General features: G+C 43.0%; 1 protein-coding gene across 1 annotated transcript in view; it reads right to left on the bottom strand.

Annotated features, from left to right (window-relative positions):
• The window catches only part of LOC126199050 (myrosinase 1-like), a 41,123-nt gene extending 21,313 nt beyond the window's left edge, over positions 1-19,810 (bottom strand). Inside the window, exons 1-6 of the mRNA XM_049935758.1 lie at positions 19,346-19,810; positions 11,336-11,469; positions 7,224-7,358; positions 6,875-6,997; positions 2,640-2,823; positions 507-601 (exon numbers count right to left, since the gene is read on the bottom strand). Coding sequence (XP_049791715.1) covers positions 507-601; positions 2,640-2,823; positions 6,875-6,997; positions 7,224-7,358; positions 11,336-11,469; positions 19,346-19,529 — 855 coding nt within the window. The 5' untranslated portion in view covers positions 19,530-19,810. The remainder of the gene's footprint in view (positions 1-506; positions 602-2,639; positions 2,824-6,874; positions 6,998-7,223; positions 7,359-11,335; positions 11,470-19,345) is intronic.
• Between the last annotated feature and the right edge of the window lie 894 nt (positions 19,811-20,704).

The following is a 20,704-nucleotide window of genomic DNA, read 5'->3' as shown; positions in this document are numbered from 1 at the left end:
TTAATCACATAAATTGGATTGAACCACAAAAATAATGATTCCAGTTAATTTTTCCTGTCCATATCTTTTGAAAAAGTTTATTGAAATCTTGTTTAACAGGTAGCCCAATTATGCATCTTCTTTTCTTATAAGTAGGTGAAAGTTTCCAATAGGGAATCTGTGGACGGTTACAGGTACAAGAGAAGTAGTCAGAAGGAACAACTCACAAGCACATGCTTCTAGGTTCTGATATGTACAGAAAACCTAAGTGTATCAACATATCCGGTTTGTTGTCGAACTTTAACATGTACTGCATTCCTCCTCTTTTCATGCTGAGTGACACTACTTTACGCATCCCTTATACTTAACATTTTTATCCCTATTGCTATATGGTACTGAGAGAGGCGATGATACGTCGTAGCTGAACTCGATGGTATCCGACACAATATTAACATTCAGCATAAACAAAAGTAAGAATTAGAAGGAGAAATAAGAATAAGTTTTCGATGCCACAGATGGGGGCTTACCGTAAATTGTAGTGACCTTTCGGCCGCCTCTGCGTCGTCAGCAGAATCCGTGGCGGGCTCTGACCAATCAATGTTCAGCGTGATGCCGATTTTGCCTGAAACAGCCCCATTAAATTTTTTTTCTTCATAATGATGTGCCACAGTCATAATATATTTCTTTAAAGTCAGTACCGCCATTAGACTGTTGTTTATTTGCAGTGTTACATTTACACGATCATGATTTCGGCTTCAAAGTGCCATTATCAAGTGTTTTAAGTGTTATACAGTGCCTACGATGGCATACTGTCGTATTTAGAATACACTATTAGATACATTGTCTAAGGGTCGATATTTCTGGTAAAGCGTACTGCTTTGTTTTATCACTGAGTATGCGATCTTGACTGAATGACGGAATTCAGTGAAGATGGTATACGTCTTTAAAGCAGTTATTGTAATACATATTAAATAAATAAACAATTTCACTACGCATAGACAAGTATAAACATCTAAAGATGGGGTGAACATAAAATGAAAGTGTCTTTTGAGGCATAACCTGTTGCCGTGGCGTTTCGGGAAAGAGGCACCATTCATATGGCTGCGTTACCCCATAAAAGTTAACGTCGTAACGGGGACTGTAGTTCCGGCTTTTTGCGCTAGGAGCGTTGCTGTTGCGACACATGACGAGGCGGTCCGCAAGCTAGAGCATGCGATTCTCGCTCACGGGTTACCAAAGGTTGGCAGTACCTGCTGTAGAGGGTAAAAGCTACAGGGAAAGACAGATTCTCGAATATATCTGATAAATAAGAGGACGTAGGATGTTAGTGCTAGATTTGCAGTGGTCCGCATCAAACCAGTCGCAAGACTGATGACTTCAAGACAATAAAAGGACGGAGGTAGATATGGCGTGTCCATACGAAATGTGTAGGTTACACGTGTTACGTCCAGGGAGCGATGCGTTGAATTGATGAAAATGAAATTGTTTTGAAGCCAATATCGCTGGAAATTACGGATGTCCCAGAAGTCTTTTCCTAGTTACAAACAATCATAAGACATAAAATATGGCAAATAGATGAATACTTTTTATCTTCAAATGCATGTAAGATATTCACATTTATTTCCTACACATATAGTTATTGTTATTTAGACTGTTACAGTGTCCAGTGGTGTAACAACAGGCAATTCAGACACCATTTGGAAACAACTTGACCACACAGCAGGAGAAATTCCAGTGTGTGCTCTGGTATCAGGAGACACAATCACCAAAAACAGTCCAGAGAAAATTCCAGACTAACTTCTTGCGACTTCTCACGAAGGTGTCTCTCACTGAATTTTCTGCGCACTAGGTCCAGGCCCGCGTGTTCTAGGGAGATCGCAGACTCCCCCCGTTTCCTTAAACTTCGCACACGACACCTTGATGCTATTAACACCTGGTGGCTATCTATGGTACGCCGCCAGGAACTTTCTCCTGATTGGTTTTGGTGACTGTGTCTCGTGATACCAGAGGACATACTGAGCTGCTGGTGTGAGTAGATGTTGTTTGCAAATGGCGTCCGATTCCGCTGAGCCCTGGAACAAACAAAGTGACATTATGTATGTATCTACACAAAAACTTGAGTATGTCACATGCAACTCAAGACAAAAAGTGTTGGCCTGCGTGTCATATTTTATGTCTCATAAATGTTTATAACGAGAAAAAGAGTTCTCCAACACCCAGTACTTTTATTTCACAATGACTGTTTTCCACAGGTATTTGCTGTCATTATCTGGTATTCGGAAATTTAAGGTGCATACATGTAAATGTGTATCCCCTATGTGACTGATATCTCTGTACTTTAAATTTTCAAATATCTGATGATGATAGCAAGCTTCTGTTGAAATCGGTCATCATGAAATAAAAGTTTTATTCAGCGATTTTGATTTCAAAACAATTTTCTTTTCATCAAAAGAAATATTTCCCAACCACGGTGGACAACACCTCGGCCGCCTACCTGCGGCAGCCTGCTCCATCAGCAATATTAAACACGTAGGCAGCCATGTTGGAGAAATGTTGACGGCAACTCTACGGAGGTCAAACGTGGCTATAAGATGTAGCCCATGTGAACGCCCCTTTAGGTGCACGCCATTATCAGTAGGCGCACGGGACAGGCCGCTCACCTTTCTGCGTGGGCCGGAAGTGCTTGTCGTAGAGGTGCCAGGCGCCGGCGTGCGCCAGCAGCACGGTGTGGCCCGCCTGGTAGTCGCCGAGGCCCGACGCGTTCACGCTGGGCGCCTGCTGGCCCCACGTCGCGTAGCCCTTGGTGAACATGTCCGGCTCGTTTATCGTGATCCAAAGCTTCACCTGGTGACAAAAGCATTCGTGTCTCACACAGTTCCATCGAATCTCCTAACTGCACATTCGTTGCGTGGTCGGTTGATTTGGGAGAGGGGACCAAACACTGAGGTCATCGGTCCCTATATATTTGTAAACGAAATAATAAATAGCAATTTGAAGTAGTTCAAATATGCAACCACATTCGAAAATTAAAAACTATGTGCACAACTGTCTCGCCACCAATATATCAACGGCAGTCTGGCACTGTCGACTAGTTGTCGATCCAGCAGAGCGTGGTCGTTCAGGCTACAATCTCCACAAAGAAAATTCCTCTAAAATCGTTTATACTTTTACGTATAATTGCTGTCGAAAATATCATGCAACACACTTTTTTCCTGAAAAAATTGAGTTAACAACAGTTCAGTTGATTCAGTAACCATTGAGCAGTGCACGGCTCGTGTTCGTACCATTATTGTTTAACATTTTGTCCCAGTGCTGCCGTCTCGTTTCTTATTCGATTTACTGGCGTTACTAAGTTGCTGGTCTGCTTGCCCGTGAGTGGCAGCAGCAGCGCTTATCGATAAGTGGGCTGTCGTACTATCTCTGGAGGGACCTGTAGTATTTCCGGGTCGTGGTCTGTCGGAGTTCGGTCGGGACGCAGCGCCAGCGAAGTGCGGACAGTCAGTACTCGACGACCGCTGGCGACACACACATACTGTCCGACGGAAGGAGACTGGAGCGGGAACGACCGTTGCGCCTCGTCAGTTGGTCATCGTGCCGAACTTGGGTCGAGTCCTTCCTGGTGCAGAGATGTCGGTGGTCAATGGGAAAATGTTCCCTTTGCATGGTGGGGTCCGAGCCAATGCGCCCGTGTCGCCGTGTCTCCAAGTTCCGAACGGACATCAGGGAGTCGGGATGGAGCTGCAGTGAAGTCCGGACAGCCAAGACTCACCCGACCGTTGCCGACGCACATGACTTCAGTGGGGACGACGTTTTTGGAAGTTCGGTCGGTCGTTTCATCGAACGTCGTGTATTTGGTCGCCGACCGTTTATAGGTTCCCTGTGTGTGTGTCGACTTGTGACTCGTCCTTGTTGTTCCACAGCGATTGCTTTTAGGATTGTTCGAGTTCTTGTGGAAGTGTTTTCGTGGAACTGTGTCTAGCTTGTGTGATTTCGACTGAGCAGTTATGTTAATGCTGTCGGCGTTCTCGAGTAGGCAGTCGGTCGGTTGGGACAGAATAGCGAGTGTGTGTTTCTTCGCCGTGTTGATGCTGTCCGGCACGGCGTGTAGTTCGACAGCCTTTGGTGTTTGTTTATATATTTTTGAGTGGTTATTGTGCCTTGGCTGTTTTTAGACGCCAATTTTGAAGACATAGTGCTGCTGGTATCTTCGTCCTCGGCTGTTATTTTCCGTTGCCGTGCCGTTGGTCGGCGGAAGGGAATTGATTAGGTTGTTGGTCGGTCCTTCAGCCGTCCTTGGGTCGGGTTGCCATCTGATTACATAATCTTATTCTTGGCTACCTATCTCACCTAACCTTACATGAAAGTTACCTCCGCAGACCGACCCTTGAAACACTTCTGAGCACCATTGTTCTGTTATTTTTAGACTGTGATTTTTGTCTCGAGTACTGTGCGAGGCCTTCAGCCGCTTATTAATTTAGTTTGTTTTAAATTTAAAATAAGGCCTTCAGCCGGCTTAAGTTAAAACTTTTAATATTCTTGTTTGAACTAATTTTTTAAAGGAGAAAAGGGGGAATTTTGCTCTACTGCTAATCCTTGTTATCCAGGCCTTAAGCCTAAGTTCTTCTATGTCTAGTGCCAAGTGTTTATGTAAAATTTTTGTAACTAAGACCTTCTGCCGCGTGTATTCCTTGAGGCAATTTTAATAACATGTGTTCGGGCCTTCAACCGTATTGTTTTTGAATCCTTTTAAGGGCATGTGTGATTAAGAGTTTTTAGGAAAATAAAGTTTGTGTGTTTTGTGCAACTGACAGTAACTGATTTTGGCCCCTTTCCACAAATATAACCTGATCCGCTCTGTCTTCCGAAACCAGATTTCAGCCATAGACGAGGTTGACCAGCTTCTGCAAACTTTAAAAAATCGCAAGAGCTGTGCCCCAAATGGAATAAACGATAAACTTACTAAGTATGGTGGACGGGTGCTGTGCGAACTAAGAGTGTTGTGTTCATTTAATAAATGCTGAAGAAGTTATGAAATCCCTGATGACAGCAAAACGGCCTAAGAAATTTCTGATTCTCGTGTCCAGAACACGTTTAGACATGCGGCTTGAGCGTATACAAAATTATTTTGCGGACTTAAATGAAACGTTGAGTTAGAAGTATATATACCAAGTTGTACTTTAATATCTTGTTATAACACTAAACAGTTTCAAACGGAATAAATCTAACCAAAATAATTTAAAAAATTTCGAAAAGAAATTTGCTCCGGTCTTCCCGAGCTGCCTATACAGCGTCGCAATGTTGGACTTTAAAAATCAGACAGCCAGGAAAACATAAAAATATTATAATATTGCAATGAGTAGCCAAAAGCCATGCAATAATGGTATCCACATATATAGATGGCGATAGTAACGCGTACGCGAGGATAAAAGAAAGCCGGCCGCTGCTGGCCGAGCGGTTCTGGCGCTACAGTCTGGAACCGCGCGACCGCTACGGTCGCAGGTTCGAATCCTGCCTCGGGCATGGATGTGTGTGATGTCCTTAGTTTAGTTAGGTTTAAGTAGTTCTAAGTTCTAGGGGACTTATGACCTCAGCAGTTGAGTCCCATGGTGCTCAGAGCCATTTGATAAAATAAAAGTGCATTCGTGGGGCCGTCATTTGTACTCAGGTGATTCATATGAAAAGGTGCCCGACGTGATTACGGCCTCACGCCGGGAATTAACAGACTTCAAACGAGGAGTGGTGGTTGGAGTTGTACGCTTAGGACATTCCATTTCTGAAATCGTGAGGGAATTCAATACCCCGTGATCTCTAGTGTCAATATCGCAACGAGAATACCAAATTTCGGGCAATACCTCTCAAAACCTACAATGCAGAGGCTGACGGCATTACTTAAAGACCTAGAGCAGCGACGATTGCGTACAGTTGTCATTGCTAACAGACTAGCAACACTGCTTGAAATAACAGCAGATATCGACGTGGGACGTTGGGCGAACGTATCCGTTAGGACAGCGCAGCGGCATTTGGCATTAATGGGCTATGGCAGCAGACGACCGACGCGAGTGCCGTTACTAATAGCACAACATCGCCTGCAGCGCCTCTCCTGGGCTCTTGACCATCACGGTTGGACGGTAGACAATCGAAAAACCGTGGCCTGGTCAGATGAGCTCCAATTTTAGTTGTTAAGAGCTGATGGTAGGATTCGAGTGTGGCACGGACCCCATGAACCCATGGAACCAAGTTGTCAACAAGACACTGTGTACGCTAATAGTGGCTCCATAATGGTGTGAACAGGCTGGTGAAAAGTAACCAATCATTGGCAGTAAATGGTTATTTTCGGCTATCTGGAGACCATTTGCAGCCATTCATGTATGACTTGTTCTTAAACAACGACGGATTTTGTATGGACGACAGTGCGCCATGTCACTAGGGTACAATGTTCGAGATTGGTTTGAAGAACGTTCTGAACAATTCGAGTGAATGCTTTGGCCACCCAAATCGTCTGACATAAATCCCATTGATCATTTCTGAGAGATAATCCAGGTACCAAATCGTGCACAAAATCCTGCGCCGAAAATTAACTGACAAACAATTTGAAAATCTTGAAGTCCGGAGCATACACTGGCGAATTTTAGAAATGTTGTTCAGAAAAACAGAAATGTAGAATCTAAATTTAAATGTAGCGAACAATCTTACGAAAGTGTTGCACTGGAGTGTAGCGTCATACGGAAGTGAAATTTCGACGATAATCATTACAAAAAAGAAGATAACAAAAGATTTTGGAATACGGCGTTACAGAAGAATGCTGAAGATTAGAGCGCTCTTAATGGATAATCCAACAAAAAGTAGTGAGAGTATTAAAAATACATAGTATCTACGATTTAATTTGTCAACGTACCCTGTCACCGAAGTTTTCGAAGAGAACTTTCGCGTATTGGACGTAGTATTCTGCGATTCTTGGATTCGTCCATCCACCCAGCTTCTGTAGCTCAAATGGTAGATCCCAGTGGTATATGGTGACCTGGAAGTAAATATAATTTAATACTGTTTTTAACGTCTCAATGCGCACAACTGCATACTCAGTTACGTATAATACATATGGGCAACGGGAATAAAAAAGTATACAAGAGAAAAATAGTAAAATTTTACAAGATAGCGTAAATTTTGGGCTTCGAAACACACTCCAACAAGCTCGCTACTATCCATTCTATATCAAAAGGATGTTATTTTTATAGCTTTCGCCTTACCAGCGGTTGTATGCCCTTCGCTAAGAGGGCGTTGATCAAGTTGTTGTAGTAGTCAATTCCAGCCTGGTTGATAACGTTGGTGTCACCTGTTGGCAGGATCCTCGGCCAGGAGATGGAGAATCGGTAGAAGTTCGCCTAAGACAACAACAAAATACTCCTTAAGCTACCGCCTTTATCTCTATGAGGTTGAAGACAAACACACTTACATCCGAAACATCCTATGAATTGTGTACTTTTTTCTGGTTTATAGCCTCTTGAGTATTGAACTGAAACGTAGAAATAAGCATACCGAACAAGTTACTGTCATTCTCAGCAGATAATACCGCGTAACAGTGCCTATAGCCTAACTAGTACATTTAGTTCATCTAATAGGATTGTGTACTAATTTCATGAAGTATCCACATGCAGCTGAAGTCAGTCTGTGGTGATTAGACACCGTACAACAACAAAATTGCTGGGGTATAGATTTCTAAGTTTCACTCGCTGTTACGAACAGTACCAGACATTTTCTAGTGGACTAAGTGTGATTCGGTGGCCCAGTCGACGTGCTATATGAAGCCTGAGAGCTTTGTAAACCAGAAACGCACGTGTGCAGCCCTATGAACAGGACTGCTGTCGTCTCGGAAGATGCAAGCTCGACAGAATACCCAGCATGAAGTTGTACAAGACAGGGCAACAATTCGTCTCTGAGAACGTTCAAATAAGCACCTTTGTTGGCTTGCACGCTAACCTGAATGAGGGGATCCAAGATATGGTACGAAAGACACCCTGAAAACATCACTGAACCACCTCCAGCACGAACCGCACCCTCCACACATTGCGAGTTAAACGCCTTATTGGGCCGTCAGTGCAAACGACGCCTTGCACTACTCATACAGACGCAAGATTATGACTCGTCGGGTCTTACTACACGCCACCGATCAACTACTGCCCAATGTATGCGTGTTGAGATGTATTATTGTAAGCACACTGTGAGCATTCGCCATTCGCGAGGTAATCTACTATTAATTTCACGTCATGCAGTTCCCTCCGCATTGCACGCTGGGAAACTGGTAGAGGTGGATGTACAGTCACTGATGGCAGAAACTGTTGTCGGGTGAGAAAACGACTCTCATTGATATTGGGCGACGTTCATCACCGGTATCTGGTGGTTAGGATCTTCTTACGTCACTGTTAATACGCCCTGTTATTTGCAAGACAGTGGCACACATTCCTGGTGGACACATTAAGGAGTCAGCACTGGTACATCAACAAGTAAGATCACTTTATTCGTACGCAGCTCGTGGTCTAATGGTCAGCGTTGCTACCTGTGGTTCATCGGGTCTTGGGTTCGATTCTCGGCCGGGTTGGGGATTTTCACTGCCCCGGGACTGGGTGTGTGTATTGTCGTCATCTTTCATGAAAGTGGCTAGATTGGAGTGTGTTCAGATTGGGAATGTCTACGGGCAGTGATGACCATGCAGTAGAGCTTCCCACAAACCAAACACCATCACTACTTTATTCACACTGTGGTCATGATCACGTCCTAACATGACAGCTGTTGTGTGACGTTTACGCATCTACTCATCTTAGTACACTGATTCCGTGTAACCGACTAGCATATACCGATCTCTTCACTACCTTGACTCAACGGTGAAGGGACACATGACCTCCCAAGGCCCAATGGGCTCTAATAAGTGAATGGCAAATATTTGAAATAAACAGCAGTACGATTTCATATGTAAATTTTGACGTCTTGATTAAGCTATCAGTTTCGAAGTTACATTACGTCGTCATCAGTCCCCTTGATCACAATAAATCGGAACATCTAATTGCGTGTGGTTGTTGTAGGAATCGTAATAAGATAACCGATCCTCGCAGAACACTGATATAAACGACATGATCACGCTGTTCATGTCAGACATTTGCGGACACTGTTTATCTTATTGTGGCCTCTACAATGAACCCGCAATTGGATTTGTCAGCGGGCTTGATGACATTATATTGTAACATCGAATCTGGTAGCTTATTAAAGATTTCTAAATTTACGGCTGAAGGTATACTGTTATGTACATCAAACTGACTAGTCTATGTCCCAGCCACTATCTTCTATAAAGACGGACGTACAAAAGTGACAAGTATTTGGTCAGATGAGTTTACTAGATGCTCATTTGGTCAGGTTACGTATTTAGTATAGCAGTTGACAAGGATGCCTCCGGCGTTCGACCTCTTAAATCATATTAGAACGTGAAACTTCATTGAAAATAATTTGTTGAGGAACGCCCATAAAAACTTCCACGTTTCGTCTGATACAATGTTAGTATCTTATCCACAAAGACTACAGTCGCTTTCTGTGTAAGGCATGCGGTACTGATTTTACAGCTAAGGTACATCCCCAGTTTCTGTTTCGGATAGCCCTGCTGTCAGCTGGTGGGCACATTAGGAATGAATAACAGCTCTGAAGAACCAAACAGCAACTTTCCCCATCAGGCCAACCAGTGCTGTGACGGCACTGTCGTTGTTGCTGAAATTTTCCAATTTTTAACTCATCCGTTTTTAATATAGGTGTTGTGAAACACACAGGGTGGAAAGGACCTGCTCCTCTACCCTTTGATGCACCGTGAAAGACATTTTCTGAGCTATTTGTTGTGAGTAAGCCTCCAGCGGCTCATATTTCTAGAGATACTGAATGGACACGTCCACGGAAAGTTTACTTAACACGTCGTCTCATGTTTAGAAAATACCTGTGGTTTGTGTAGTACTAAAGTTTACTACTGGACGCGGTTCTAGTTGGCAGCTCTTGTGGATCGTTTCGCGATTCAGCTATAACTGAGAGTGAATTTTGTAACTGTGCATATATTTAAATTTCTTGTTATATTTTAGATGACTATGTGAGAAGGAAGAAGGTGAAATACGGTGTCGGTACATGAACTGTTCTGATCTAAAAGCTCAAAGAGGGCAGTAGACGAATCACGTTCAACAGTCCCAGATGACATTCTCCATTAGGCACTGCAAGAATGCCTGGATTTTAATCCGTGTCATTAGCTAAAAGAGTATAACTAGATGGCGCCAGAACCTCATCACCTCTTCTCTGCCAAATGCTGCCAACGACATTTTCTTTTCTCCCCTCTCCAAGATTGGAATGTGTTTCTAGAGCTATTCCTCAAGCATGCAATTACGAATCCAGCAGCTTCATTTTAACTGACGAATGCCGTTTTACTTTGCACTCGTTTCCAAGGGCCAACTTGATGTACAATTCGGACAGAGCGGTTCTAGGGGTCCAGATCCACACCCAACATGGATCAGTGTTGCAGAGTAAATGGCTCAATAGGGATCTGCATTACCTTAGCTGTTCCTCTACAACACTACAGTAGTCAGAAAGTAGTAAGTAGTTGACAGATGTTTTTGTAGAATTAAAATTCTTCTGACATGGCCTTGAACCATTATGTTATTTCCCTGCCATCATCACACTTCCCACTAACGTAGTTTAGGAGAGATTGAATTCCTCCTACCAAACCTCTCAGTGCTATACATTCGTATTGGTATAGTGGCAAGGTAGCGGCGGTGCCTTCACAGCAGGAGGCTGGTGTTTCCTTCGTTCGCAGAAAAGGACGCAGTACAAAGGAGAGGGGCTTGAAGAGCACATTGCACGGGGTGTTTGCTGCCACCTTACCATTTCACAGTAAACAGGTGCGAAGACACAACATTTGTTGGCAAAGCTCATAGACACTGAGTATACAATTGGTGCATATGTGCATTTCCACAAAAAATTGCAGGTTTTATATTATAAACGTTGGAGCTCGCATCATGTTCGTGTGTTAGTTTTGTCCTTCTCAAGAAACATTTTCCTTGGCAATTGTACACGAACCAAAATGGAACTTCCACAAGATGATTGTGTACAACTCAATAAAGAAACGGATTGGCGGATTTTCACTATAAGGAATGCAAAATGTATCAATAAATTCCTATTTTCAAGTGTTATAAAACTCGTAAAGTGACAAATGTACGGTCCGCGTCCTCCACTCCACCATGCTCCGTCGACATTGGTTGGTGAAACTTCCGCGAGCTGCTTCGCAAGTTCTCACGGCAGCAATGAAAATTGATTAGAGTAGCCACTGATTCTTGAGACTCACCCCTATGCTGGCTAAGGCCTCCACATCTTCCTTGTACTTGTGATAGGAGTCGGCAGCAACGTCTCCATTTCTGCCGTCAGTTGTTAGATTTGGGAAAGTGTGAAGCAGCCTGTCCCATATGCTTTCGCCCTTCCCTGTAAACAACGCAAAAGCACTTCAGTTCAAGTGTCCCTGAAACTTTGGACAGTATCAACTATATAAGACACCAGTTGCAATAGTGAATGACGAATTTAAATACCTTTCTTATTTTAATATTAACATATCCAAAGGTTTCAGGCAGCGAAAGTATTTATTGCACCTAACACCAAACAAGGTTCCATGAAGGACATGATATTCGACCATACGCGATGTGACCAGTAGAGATCACGGATTTTTTTTACATTTCATTTTACTCCCTTGCTAACATTTCGAAGAGTATATTAAATCCTACCTGCATAGTGAGAGACAATACAACACCTATCAGAAAAATCGAAAAACAGAAAAGCACAGTTTAGAACTATTATTGGACTACACTGTTATCAAAAAATATATCACGTAGATGTTAGCAAGATCATCAATAGTGATTTCGCCATCGGTACTACCTGGTGGTAACCAAGCAGTTTCATGTTGCTGGAATTGAAATAGTTTTAAATGCGTAAAAGCTCTATGGCCGTAATGACAATTTAACAAGTAACTGTTAGCAGTAAGTAATTTCAAGCACCTATGAGAAATGTCTACGTTTCATTACAGTATGCTACATCCATTTACCTCATTCAGTAAGTGTAAAAAGTACAGTTACCAGTAAAATGTAATTAGATATTTGGTGCATTGGAAAACTACCTTTGCTAAGATGCAGTAGGCTTTGTAGTCATTATAACAGCGTACAATCCAAGGCTAGTCTACAGACTTATAGAATTCACAAAGGATGTCGAAGCAACAGAAGTTATCGGGTAGGAGATAATGAGACTTGTGTAACGTAAAATTAAGTACTAGCTCTCCACAGAGTTTGATCTTAAAACATAGATCAGACGGGCTGACCGGTTACCTTCCGCTTGTATTTTGGAAAAGGTCAGCCGCAAAAGGGAAAAAGTGCTGGACAGGTAACAGTTACACAATCACGTATACACTGATTCAGAAGCAATATCAAGAGTGCGTCTGATAACACTACCAGGCCTACAGAGCAGGTAGATATTCTAAGAGAGCAAGTAGAAAAGGAGGGACCTTTCAAAAAAAAATGAGAAACATTAAATCAACTGCTCATCACCTGAAGATAGTGCGTGTTAACACAGCCAGAACTGACAGCTTTAAATATCTCGGGGAAACCGTGAATCTGAAAATCAGCGAACGATATGCTAACACTAGGCGATAAAAGATGGCCACTGCTTTTCGCAGGACATAACATATATACAAGCCAAAAGCAATCTCAAGAAAAGCTAAACATTCGAACACGACGATTGAAACAGAGGGTCTGTAAAATAGTGAAAGGCCCCGAACGACGTGGCTGTAGGGGCTAACTGAAACGGTGTAATTGGAGGTCTTTCGTTTTATTCTGAATAGAACGCATATGTTACGAGAGGGGGAAGAACTGTACCGCAAAATTAAAAACGAATCCAGTCACATATAAAAGATATCTCTTTGGGGAGGAGCCGAAACAGATGATTAACGTACCTCACAATAGGTCTAAGGTTTTACGCAAATGGTTCAGGAAGGTGAGAAAGGAATTTGAATGGGCTTTATTACGTCTCGTAGACGTCTTCCATCGCACAATGCACTGGTCAGTTACTGACACGTTTCAAGTCTTCCATAATGAGCGGAAGCTGAATAAGAGACAGACGAAACAAGATGGTTTACAGCAGAAAAACTGCAACGATTTTGGATGGCAAGGTGTCTTTCCCTAATGTGCTTTGTTGCTGAACGTGTACTCTAATGGCTGTTATTAAGTTAAAAAGTACTTGATATACTTCTGCAAAACATACCGCAAAGGAAAGAGCAATTTGGAGGCGTTTTTTGTACAGCCTTTGACATATTCTTCTTATTCGAGTTATATACGTTTATATGACTCACTACTGCTGTGAAATACTGCTTGTAGACACATTATTGTGTTAAATCCAATAAAGAAATGGATTAGCGGACTTTTACTATAAGTAATGCACAACGTATAAATAAATTCCTATTGTCAGGTGTAATAAAACTCGTAGAGTGATAAACGCATCAATCTCTTCAGGAAGTTTGTTTGGACGAGACGACAAGAATTAATTTTTAATACGTTGTGTGCCAAAATTAATGCATTCGTAAATTCATTTTGTAGCCCACGATGATTACATATCTTTCCTTGTATGCAGTGTTTCATCAGCAAAAATGTGTAGTGGAAATGGGTACTTTCATTAACTACATTTAATTAGGGAATTCCAGCATAGTGCTTCAACATTTAAATCTACATCTACACGGCTACTCTGCAGATCACATTTAAGTGCCTGGCAGAGGGTTCATCGAACAACCTTCACAATTCTCTATTATTCCAATCTCGTATAGCGCGCGGAAAGAATGAACACCTATATCTTCCCGTACGAGCTCCGATTTCCCTTATTTTATCTCGGTGATAGTTCCTCCCTATGTAGATCGGTGTCAATAAAATATTTTCGCATTCGGAGGAGAAAGTTGGTGAGTGGAATATAGCTGCATTCTTCCAAAGCAGAAGTCATGCCAGTACAAGGAGGTCTCAGTAATGTGCACACGCCACAGTACACCTGATAGGTCCTCTGGGTGTATTTTCTTGAAAGAAAAATGGACCAAGAAAATGTGCTTGTGACTCCACTCCACACCACGCACTCACATACAGCGAGTGCATAGAGCGACTTCAATAGCTCTTCGTGCACAATACGTGGGTGGCTTAACAGTAACCCACGTTCGGCAGTTCCGTGTATTCACTGCATTCTTTAGTGTAAAATGGGCCTTCGACACTCCGTATAATATTGCCAAGCCACACGTCGTCAATATTGCCAAATAAAAAAAAAACAAAGAGCAAACTCAGAGCGTTGCAGTAATTGATGAGGTTGCAGTTGCTGCAGTGTCTGGACCTTGTACGGGTACCGGTGTAAAATGGTCCACCAAACTTCCAGTGCAATCCTCTTCAAACTACACGACCAACAGCGCTGCCCGGGGCAAGTGCTGTATGGTCAGTTACACCAACAGCAACCTCGTCAATAACTTCAGCCGCGATAGGACTCCTTTCACTTCCAGGTGCCACACCAAGATCATCCATGTTTTCGAATGTCATTGTCAACCATTTAATGACATTGTGCCTCTCCCCGTATCTCTCATCGCTGATACTCTGTCAATGCAGCACTATATTCACTGTCGTTCACATAAAACAGTTTCACGAACAGTTCACATACTCTTCTTGATAGCCATACTGTTAACTAAAGTTAAGGCTTGTCAAATGACAGCGTCGAAGTCTTGCCGTCATACAAACAGTGTATAGCGCCAGATTTGCAGCTGTTGACAAAAACTGAAACTACACTACTGGCCATTAAAATTGCTATACCAAGAAGAAATACAGATGAGAAACGGGTATTCATTGGACAAATATACTATACTAGAACGGACATGCGATTACATTTTCACGCCATTTGGGTGCATAGATCCTGAGAAATCAGCATCAAGAACAACCACGTTCGGCCGTAATAACTGCCTTGATACGCCTGGGCATTGAGTCAAACAGAGCTTGGATGGTGTCTACAGGTACAGCTTCTATACAGGTACAGCTGCCCATGCAGCTTTAACACGATACCACAGTTCATCAAGAGTAGTGATTGGCGTATTGTGACGAGCCAGTTGCTCGGCCACCATTGACCAGACGTTTTCAGTTGGTGAGAGATCTGGAGAATGTGCTGGCCAGGGTAGCAGTCGAGCATTTTCTGTATGCAGAAAGGCCTGTACAGGACCTGCAACATGCGGTCGTGCATTATCCTGCTGAAATGTAGGGCTCCGCAGGGATCGAATGAAGGGTAGGGCCACGAGTCGTAACACATCTGAAATGTAACGTCCACTGTTCAAAGTGCTGTCAATGTGAACAAGAGGTGACCGAGACGTGTAACCAATGACACCCCATACCATCACGCCGGGTGATGCGCCAGTATTGCGATGAAGAATACACGGTTCCAATGCGTGTTCACCGCGATGTCGCCAAACACGGATGCGACCATAATGATGCTGTAAACAGAACCTGGATTCATCCGAAAAAATGACGTTTCGCCATTCGTGCACCCAGGCTCGTCGTTGAGTACACCATCGCAGGCGCTCCTGTCTGTGATGTAGCGTCAAGGGTAACCGCAGCCATGGTCTCCGAGCTGATGGTCCATGCTACTGCAAACGTCGTCGAACTGTTCGTGAAAATGGTTGTTGTCTCGCAAACCTCCCCATCGGTGGACTCAGGGATCGAGACGTGGCTGCACGATCCATTACATCCATGTGGATGAGATGCCTGTCATCTCGACTGCTAGTGATACGAGGCCGTTGGGATCCAGCACGGAGTTCCTTATAACCATCCTGAACCCACCGATTCCATATTCTTCTAACAGTCATTGGATCTCGACCAAAGCGAGCAGCAATGTTGCGATACGATAAACCGCAATCGCGACAGGCTACAATCCGACCTTTATCAAAGTCGGAAACGTGATGGTACGCATTTCTCCTCCTTGCACGAGGCATCACATCAACGTTTCATCAGGCAACGCCGGTCAACTGCTATTTGTGTATGAGATATCGGTTGGCAACTTTCCACATGTCAGCACGTTGTAGGCGTCACCACTGGCGCCAACCTTGTGTGAATGCTCTGAAAATCTAATCATTTGCATATCAAAGCATCTTCTTGCTGTCAGGTAAATTTCGCGTCTGCAGCACGTCACCTTCGTAGTGTAGCAATTTCAATGGCCAGTAGTGTACTTTTTGTTTCCAGCGTAAATCGGTTCTGCATTAACACACTAGGATATTTACCAAGTTTCATGCCATATTGTAATTACAGCCCACACTGGACCTCCGTGAGTGACTGCCCTTTAATTGTAATCACCCAGTATCAAGTATCAATGTCCCCGAATAGGGGTCCCGGAAATACTTGATCGGATAGTGTAGCTTAATTTTCTCTCAGTATCGAAGTCACTCGCTGTCGTAACTCATCTTAAGGGCAGACGGTGGCAGAAATAATGAAAAATTTACAAATTATTTTTATTTGCTTAATCGATAGTAAATACGTATAATTGAGATTATTATCGAAAATTTTTTCCTTGAAATTCGAACTACAAATTGCATAAATAATTAAAACCCTAAGCAGTGTAATGCGCCAAGCCCGCTTTTCAATGTACTAAATGGAGGAAAAATTTTATTGCCGAATTTGGCCTGTGAACATAGAAAATATAGCTTTAGAAGGCTGTGTTTTTTTGCATACGTAATAGCAGTGTTGTAAAAAAGGCTATGGAGCCATTTTCTGTGTGGTATAGAAGGCTGTGGAGTGTTGTGAACCATTTTTGTGCCGTTCAGTCGAGTGACGCTTGATTTATTGTGCCATTCTTTGTGCAAGGTTGAATATGTTGATCCCTTTTTACAATGCCTAGGCCTGGTATAGTATTTAAAAAATATAGTAAGTCCCATATTTCCAATATAAAGCGAAAAATTGACATTGAGTTTAGGGTCGGGCCTGCAGATGCAAACATTAGTTTGTGTCCAAGTGCAGCCAAAATAAAACTTGGGACAGGGATTGTGTCAGAAGAAACAAATCATGACCGAAATACAGGTTTCAGAATTGTGGATCTGGAAATGGTGTCAGAAGCACTCAGAGAAGCCTGCAAGTGCTCTGTTTGTGGAGGAAATGTGGATTTGGTTGACGATGGAAAGAGAAAAGGTTTGGTTTGCACATTGCACATTTTGTGTCAAAACTGTGTTGCTGACAGACCATTCAAGACATCAAAGGTCAGTAATAGAATCTATGAAGCCAATATGAGATTTGCTTATGGACTAAGATGTATAGGGATTGTAAGAGATGGTGGAAACCTTTTATGTGGTATTATGAACATGCCTGGTCCTCCCCTAAAATTTTCTGCAATAAATACTGCTCTCTTCAATGCAGTTGCAGAAGTAAGTGAAGAGAGCATGAAAATGGCAGTCCTGGAGGCTATTCAAGAAAAATGTGAAGCAACTAATAGCAACGATATAGCTGTTTCCTGTGACAGTTCCTGGATAAGGAGGGGGCATACTTCACTGCAGGAGTTTCAACAATCATTACTGTCAACACTGGAAAAGTATTAGACTTAGAGGTGATGTCTAAAGATTGTTCTGCACATTCCTTGCACAAGAAATATATTGATGCAGGTAAAGAAACAGAATGGCAAGAAGCCCATAAAGCTGTTTGTAGCAGAAATTATGCAGGCTCCAGTGGTGGGATGGAAGCTGCAGGTATGAAATTCATTTTCCATAGATCTTTGCAAAAGTATGGAGTAAGATACGTACAGTATTTAGGAGATGGAGACTCTAGTGCTTTCAAGAATGTAGTTGAAAGTCAGCCCTATGGAAAAGATTGCACTATTGAGAAACTGGAGTTCTTAGGCCGTATTCAGCGTGGACGACTCCGAAGACTTGTTGCAGACAATAAAGGCAAGCTACTAGAGGATGGGAAGCCACTGGGAGGTAAAGACTAACAAAGAAGAGAATTGACAGCCTACAAGTCTATTATGATGCTGCAATTAGAAGTAACCTCACAAGCTTGGACAGTATGAGGAAAGCAGTATGGGCCATTTGGTTTCATTACTTGTCGACAGACACTACACCTCAACATCACCTCTGTTCTAATGAATGCTGCAAATTTTTAAAAAGTAAGGAAAGTGGGGAAGCTTATACCCATAAAAATAACCTTCCTTATGAGGTTTCAATGGCCATTAAACCAACTTTTAGAGCACTGGCTTCACCAGAACTGCTAGAAAAATGTCTGCATGGGAAAACACAGAACCCAAATGAAAGTTTCAATGCTCTTATTTGGAAAAGATGTCCAAACACTGTGTTTGTTTCCAATTTGGTGGTGAAGATTTCTGCTTTGGAAGCTGCAGCAGTGTTTAATGATGGGAATGTGGCAAGACTTCACATCCTCAGCAAGTTGGGCTTTACATCTGGAGTCTTCACTGAGCTGGTACCGCAGATCATCGATAAGCAAAGAATCGCGAAGGCGTAGACTTCAGTCCAGAACATACAAAAAATTGCTAGGCAAAGGAGCAGAGAAGGTAAAAGAGCTGTAGAGGATGATAAGGAAGAAATGGAATATGGATATGGTCAGTTGTAGCTAAGGTATGATAGATTTCTCTTTTTTTTTTTTTTTTTTTTTTTTTTTTTTTTTTGCATTTCATCCAAACTTTAAAATGATTTTTCTGCAACTTAAGGTTTTCTACTTTCAGGAACACATATATCAGAAACTAATGGACGGATTGCAATGAAATTTGGCACACCTGTTCTTTTACTTTGAAGCAATATTTAAGTGGAGCAAAATTTTAATCGAGATATTATACACAGTTTTGTGGTTGATAATATATTCAAAAGTTTGCTTGGAAAAAATGTTCGAATCCAAAATATCACAGAAAATAATAGCATTAATTTAGCAAAAAGTTACTGCACTTAATTGTACACCTATTAGTGTGGATTATTTTACCATTAAAAAAGTTTGCCAAATTTGCCTCGAAATTATGAAAAAGTGTACCTTAAAATAATAATGCAATAAGAAATTCAAAATTATCTCACTGCCTTAGATTGTTATTAAAAATTCTGAATTTTTTTTAAATATCATATTAGATCTCTATACATAAGTGTGCTAAATTTCAGTGAAATTGAACAGAAAATGGCGAAGATGTGGATTTGCAAAAATATCAGTGCAAGACTGCCACCGTCTCCCCTTAAGATGGAAAATAGATTAAGGTCACTACGGACAGAAGCAGTGATTGTGTATAGCGAAAATTGGCTATATGTATATATAGAGGATGATGAAGGCAGACCTACCGTCAGCGTTCCAGCCGCCCTCAATCTGATAAGCTGCGGAGGAGGCGCCAAAGAGGAAGCCCTCCGGGAACTGGTTGTCGGCGTTCCCGGAGCCGGCGGTCGTCGGCGCAGCCCCCGCCGGCGCTCCCAGGAGCAGGGACAGGGCGGCCACGACAGCCAGTAGCACCTCTTGGCGGCGGGACATGGCGCGACATGCCGTCGTCTGCGCACCGTCCGCTATATAGCGACGCTTATCTTCCGCGCACCGCCCAACATCGACCCTCGTGATCCCCCCGAAAGCCCGACAAAGCTCGCCGCCGCCACGAACGGCTAACGCAGATCCTCCCTAAGTTACACACTACACTTTAAGCCGACGTCGTCGTTCCGGACCAGTTACGAGATGATCCGCGATTAACATCCGTACAATCTCGGATAATCGTGTGTGCTAACCGAAGGTGAAAACACTACAGGGCCACATCGCGTGACGAGGGATTTACTCAGTTTGGCACAACGAGAATGGCTGTTGTAAAGGTCTCGTCCGCATCTGCAGCTTACCTCATCGAGGCTCCGTCCTCACATGACGCTTTCGTAACGCGCGGTTTTCTTCCTGGTGCAAAGTGACGATGGCAACAATCTTCAAGAGCTATCTACATTAAATCACTGATATAAGGTGACAGTCACCCTTCATCTACATCAATACTCCGCAATCCACCTAAGTGCATGGCGAACGGTACTTCTGGCACAAAATACTGCTTTCCCCCTGCCACTCACACTCACACTCACACACACAAAGACATTGGCTCTGAGCACTATGGGACTCAACTTCTGAGGTCATCAGTCCCCTAGAACTTAGAACTACTTACACCTAACTAACCTAATGACATCACACACATCCATGCCCGAGGCAGGATTCGAATCTGCGATCGCAGCGGTCGTGCGGTTCCAGACTGTAGCGCCTAGAACCTCTCGGGCACTGTGGCCGGCTCACACACACACACACACACACACACACACACACACATCCTGCTCCACTCGAGAATGGGGCATGGGATGAATTATAGTCAGTAAGCTTCTATATTACCTCCAATTTCTCAAATTTTCTCGTCTTGGTCATTACGCGAGATATATGTGGGAGGGGCAATGCGTTGTCCGACTCTTCCTGAAAAATGTGGTCTAGAAATGTCCAACAGCAAACCTCTCCGTGATGCACTAAGCTTCCCTTGTAACGTCAGCAGTGGAGTTTGTTGAGAATCCCCGTATCGCTCTCGCGTCGACTAAACGATCCTGTGACGAACGGAATGCGTTGTATCTTCTCTATGTCTTCTATCAATCCTACCCGGTAAGGATCCCATACCGATGAATACTCAATAATCGCTCGAA

Source organism: Schistocerca nitens, chromosome 8, assembly GCF_023898315.1.
Source record: "Schistocerca nitens isolate TAMUIC-IGC-003100 chromosome 8, iqSchNite1.1, whole genome shotgun sequence".
Taxonomy (NCBI): domain Eukaryota; kingdom Metazoa; phylum Arthropoda; class Insecta; order Orthoptera; family Acrididae; genus Schistocerca; species Schistocerca nitens.
This window is presented reverse-complemented; position numbering and strand designations above follow the sequence as displayed.